The sequence below is a fragment of the Cottoperca gobio genome, unplaced genomic scaffold (genome assembly GCF_900634415.1).
Source record: "Cottoperca gobio unplaced genomic scaffold, fCotGob3.1 fCotGob3_283arrow_ctg1, whole genome shotgun sequence".
NCBI classification, from domain to species: domain Eukaryota; kingdom Metazoa; phylum Chordata; class Actinopteri; order Perciformes; family Bovichtidae; genus Cottoperca; species Cottoperca gobio.
In genome coordinates this window covers 33507-39060 of record NW_021166893.1, presented here as the reverse complement: position 1 = coordinate 39060, position 5554 = coordinate 33507, and the positions used below count along the sequence as shown (strand labels likewise).

General features: G+C 41.8%; 1 protein-coding gene across 1 annotated transcript; it reads left to right on the top strand.

Moving 5' to 3' along the window:
* Positions 1 to 3489: 3489 nt before the first annotated feature.
* On the top strand, positions 3490 to 5338 carry LOC115005222 (odorant receptor 131-2-like). Its single transcript, XM_029427010.1, has 3 exons — positions 3490 to 3518; positions 3876 to 3981; positions 4523 to 5338. The coding sequence occupies exon 3, from the start codon at positions 4562 to 4564 to the stop codon at positions 5336 to 5338; it is 777 nt and encodes a 258-aa protein (XP_029282870.1). The 5' UTR covers positions 3490 to 3518; positions 3876 to 3981; positions 4523 to 4561.
* The last annotated feature ends 216 nt before the right edge of the window (positions 5339 to 5554 follow it).

Sequence of the window (5554 nt, the reverse complement as noted above, 5' to 3'; positions counted from 1 at the left end):
AACGCTGCACTGACTTTCTGCAATTTTTCAGCTCAAAAGTAAGCAACATCCACCTACAGCTGGCCTCATCAGGCGCCCCCCTCGACGGACCCACTCTGGATGGCCACCACGGTCCAACCACCCACCAGCACCCTCTCCAACTTCACTCCAGCATCAGAAGCCACCATCTCCAAGCTCATCTATAAAGCCAAATACACCACCTGCCAGCTTGATTCCCCTCCCCACTACCCTCGTCAAAGCCTGTCTACTGTCCATTTAACCCATGATCACTAATATAATTAACTCCTCCCTCATTACTGGAACTGTACCCCCCACCCTCAAAATGGTTGCAATCACACCCAGCCTCAAAAAACCCAATGATGACCCAGCTGACCGTAACCACTACAGGCCCATCTCCAACCTTCTCTTCATTTCAAAAATCCTTGAGAGGGTGGTTGCCGCTCAACTACAGTCCCACCTCGACTCAAACAACCTCCATGAACCCTTCCAATCTGGTTTCCGCCCAATGCACAGTACCGAAACAGCTCTGGTTAAAATCACCAACGACCACCTCCATGCAGCTGACTCTGGACTGCTCACGGTCCTCATCCTCCTCGACCTCACCGCTGCCTTCAACACAATCTCCCACCCACTACTCCTGGCACGCTTGGCTGACATTGGGATCACTGGTGTTGCACTCTCCTGGTTCTCCTCCTACCTTACCAACCGACAACAGTTTGTCCAGCTGGGGAACCACAGGTCAGGGTGTTCTCCTGTTTCACTGGGTGTTCCCCAGGGTCAGTATTGGGTCCACTCCTATTCATAATTTACCTCCTCCCCCTGGGCACAATCCTCCGTCACCATGGCATCCACTTTCACTGCTATGCTGATGACACGCAAGTCTATATCTCAACCAGACTCCGCCCATCCCTGTAACAATCCAGCACTGAAATCCTGGTTAATGCATTTGTCACATCCCGGATTGACTACTGTAATGCTATCCTCTCTGGCCTACCCACAAAACTACTCGACAGACTCCAAATCATTCAAAACTCAGCTGCCCGGATCATTACCTGCATCAAATCGTCTGACCACATCACCCCCATCCTCATCCAACTTCACTGGCTCCCTGTTCAGCACCACATTGATTATAAAAACCTTCTGCTCACATACAAAGCCCTCAACAACCTTGCCCCCACCTATCTCTCAAACCTCCTCCAGGAATACAACCCCTCTCGCTCCCTGTGCTCATCCTCATCCGGACTCCTGACTGTCCCCACCTCCCGCCTTAGCACCATGGGAGCTAGGACTTTTAGCTGCACTGCGCCCAGGCTCTGTAATTCTCTGCCTCCACACATCAAACAGTCTGACTCCATTACAACTTTCAAATCCCACCTCAAAACCCACCTGTTTAAACTGGCCTACTCACTCTAAAACACAATCAACTTGTTATCACAGATCCTTTCACTCGGTCACTCCACACTCTTGTCTTGCCTGTTTTATCTATGTCGGTTTGACTAATTTGTTTTCCGTCTTTGTTTTAGCTGTTTTAACTTTTAAATGCACTGTAAGGCGACCTTGGGTGTCCTGATAAAATGTATTATTATCATTATTATTATTATCAGCGTTCAACAACGCACCCCAGCGTAACACCGCCTGCTCTTAACGAACACTACTTATACCTTACCTTATATCAACGTACACCAGCGTAACACCGCCTGTTCTTAACGAACACTACTTATACCTTAACTTATATCAACGTACATCAGCGTAACACCACCTGCTCTTAACGAACACTACTTATACCTTACCTTATATCAACGTACACCAACGTAACCCTAACCCTGCTCTTAACGAATATTACTTATACCTTAACTTATATCAACGTACACAGCATAACACCACCTGCTCTTAACGAACACTACTTATACCTTACCTTATATCAACGTACACCAGCGTAACACAGTGAGCTCTTAATGAATACTACTTATACCTTACCTTATATCAACGTACACCAGCGTAACACAGTGAGCTCTTAATGAATACTACTTATACCTTACCTTATATCTAAGTAAACCAGCGTATTGCCGATATTCTGTGTACGCCATATTGTTGTATACGTTATGCATTCGTTGGGTATTCGTCTGATACATTTTGTATTAGTAAGTGATATGATATCAATAGGTCAGACATGCGTATCTGTATATGTTCACTTTTCCGATCCGATCCGATGAAAAGTTGGACGTATTTGGACTCTGACTAATTTTCATATACGCCAGCATACGTTTCTGTCATACGGATAAGTGTGACAGGGCCGATAAAACTGACAAGTTATATGATTGTATGTAATTTAAAAAGACTAAACGTATCTAATCTAATAAATCACTTTATTCAAATTGAGGATGTAAAGACGTAATAAAATGACCTTAAAAGAAGATAAACATGTGGTTCAGCCCTCATGTGCACATTTGTTTTTGCACCTCATTCATAATCTTTATTGTTTATATGTTGGTTTTATTGCACTTTATATATCTGCACTCGTTCTTACTTTGTACCGCAACAATTGTCCTCGGGATAAATAAAAAACTTCCATCCTATCATCTTCTTGCCTTCTCTTCCACGACAAACACAGAATCAATTAAATCTGGTTCCAAAGTGTTTAAAGACAGAGCTGCTGTGAGTCTGTGTCGGACCTGCAGTCTGGTAGGTGAGCAGAGACGATGGAGGAGAAGATGTTTGTGCTTTACCGCAGCTGAGAATATTTAGAGAATGTTTGCATGTGTTTTGAACACAACTTGCCTTCAGCTCTGCAGCTTCAGCTCTGCTGTGCAGAAATAATTAAATACAAACTGAGAATAAAATCTCAGATTTACAGCGAAGAGTTAGAACTGAATTAATGCATTGTAGGTTCAAATCTTAGGAACTTTATGCAAGTGTGTATAAGTTCCGTATATATATATATATTTTACTTGCTTTTGAGTTGCCAAATATGTGTTCAAAGCCGTGTGTGCATCATCACGGTGTTGTTTTAATGTGTTGAATTTACCAATATTGTGACTGATTGTAAACACATTTATTAAATAATCGTATTATACAGTTTCAGGGTTTACATTTGTACTTTCTGCTTTGTTTACTCTCTCAGGTGTGAAGCATGAGTTCATCACTGGGTCCTGAAGGCAACATGACTGTTCAGGTTTGGTGAACAAATTGTCTCATAACTAATTATTCTGCTCATCTTGAATGTTTTGTTAACTTTGCAGTGAAAATCCAAAGTTTCTGTGTCAATATTTCAGTGTAAAAATCATATCAATCAATTATAAAAAGTCGACTTCTGCACATTTTCTAATCAAGTTATTGATCTTTTCTTAATTGTGTCGACATTTACATTTAAAAAAGTGCTTTCAAGATAATCATTAATATCTGTTTAGTTTACAGCTCTAACACTGAATGGATGTCTGATGACCACACAATATTATACTATAATAATATTATTATATAATATAAATTACAGCCTCGTCTGGTTCCTCTTTAATATTAAAGCCTCAGAGAGACGTGTTCCAGTTTACTGTCAGGGACATGTTTCCATCTCTGACTGTGTGACGCAAGCTGATGGATGATATCAGATTTTATCTCAGATATTATATCAGATATTATCTCAGATATGATATCGGATATTATCTCAGATTGTAATGAAAAACACACAATAAATAGATTTTGGTGAATTTCCATTCAAAATATTAATTCCTTAACAACAATGTAGTGATTCTTTGTGTTTTTGAGCCGCTTTAGAGTTTTAAACTTGTTTTGATGAATCCTGTGAAGTTATTTGATCCAGTTTAGGTTTAGATTTTTAAATGAAGCTTCTTCTTTCTCATGACGGGACAGTTCCCCGTCAGAGACTCCTTCACTGCAGCGTTTGTGAAGAACCTGATCGTGGTTCTGGTCTGGCTCATCCTCAGTTACATCAACGGCAGCTTGGTGGCAACCTTCTTCAGACACCAGGTACACACACACACACACACACACACACACACACATGTTCCAGCTTCTTAAATGTGAGGATTTGCTGTTTTATATTCTTGTAAATTAAATAGAAAAATGTGGGAAATGTGATTTCCTGACACTTATCAGACAAAAATCTATTAATAAAATGAGCTGTAGCTCTTTAACACACGTGCAGCCAGTGGCTCAGTGGAAACACAAGTGGAGTCAAGAAATACTTTAAAATGTTCCTTTAGATTCACATACAGAATATTGTAAAGTTCATTAGGACATTGATTAATGTTAATCTTCTTTATTATTAAACTCCCAGTAGATTTTGCTCTTGTGCTGCAGAAAGAAGCTTCAGAGCTTCATGATGATGACTGATGTTTTCTCTCCATCATCTCTCAGTCTTACTGCACTTAATCCAATTAATCATCTGATTTATTCAAACAACAGGAAATTAATCTGCCACTTATTAGATAATAATAATCTGTAGTTTTACATCATAGTGAGCTTTTTCTGTTGATAATCTGTTTCATCCTCCTTCGTCTTCGTCCAGACTTTTTATGCAGACCCTCGCTACATCCTCTTCATCCACATGGTGATCAATGACGGCATCCAGCTGACCATCACAATCGCACTTTTCCTCCTCAGCTACATCTTCTACAGGATCAACGTCTCCTTCTGCTGCTTATTCATCCTGCTGGCGGTCTTCACCACCAGAAGTACGCCATTCAACTTGGCCAGCATGGCCATAGAACGCTACATCGCCATCTGCGAGCCTCTACGTCACGCCCAGATCTGCACGGTGAGGAGGACTTACATCGTCCTCGGGCTGATCTGGTTTTTAAGTGTGGCTCCGGATATTACAGATCTGTTTGTGACGCTGGCGACTGAGTCCCTGAGCTTCTTTCACCAGTCGGTGTTCTGCTTGCGGCAAAATGTGTTCAAAGACCCGATCCTGGCTCACAAAAGACAAGCCTTTGATACCATCTACTTCTCCTGCGTGTTCCTAACTCTGGTCTTCACCTACTTGAGGATCCTGTTTGCAGCCCGGGCTCTCTCCACAGACAAGACGTCAGCCCAGAGAGCCAGGAACACCATCCTGCTCCACGGGGCCCAGCTGGCCATGTGCATGCTCTCCTACATCTCCCCGAGCGTGGAGATCATTCTGCGTCTCATCTTCTCCGGACAAGTACTAGAAATCAGATTTGCAAACTACCTGATCGTCTACATCCTGCCGAGGTTCCTGAGCCCGATAATCTACGGCGTCAGAGACAGAAAGTTCAGGAAGTACCTCAAGATGCACCTCCGGAGCTACAGGTGGGGGGTCAAACTGCACAGCGTGGCCCCCGGGACCAAAGACGACAAGTGACGGAGGGTCACACTTTGATTTTTCAATTTGTTAATGTTATAGTAAAGAAATATTATTAAATATTTTAGTCACAATGAAGGGTATGAAAATGACTTAAATATTTTTTTATATGATTTATGTGCATTTGTAACAATAAAGAATATTAAAAACTCTGATTCTGTGAATTACAGTAGGAATTAAACTTCACCCCAAAGTCAAAACCACACGTTTCCTCTG

Bases quoted from the DNA above. Each gene is read 5' to 3' on its own strand.
- LOC115005222 (XM_029427010.1), top strand. From the start codon at position 4,562: ATGGTGATCAATGACGGCATCCAGCTGACCATCACAATCGCACTTTTC.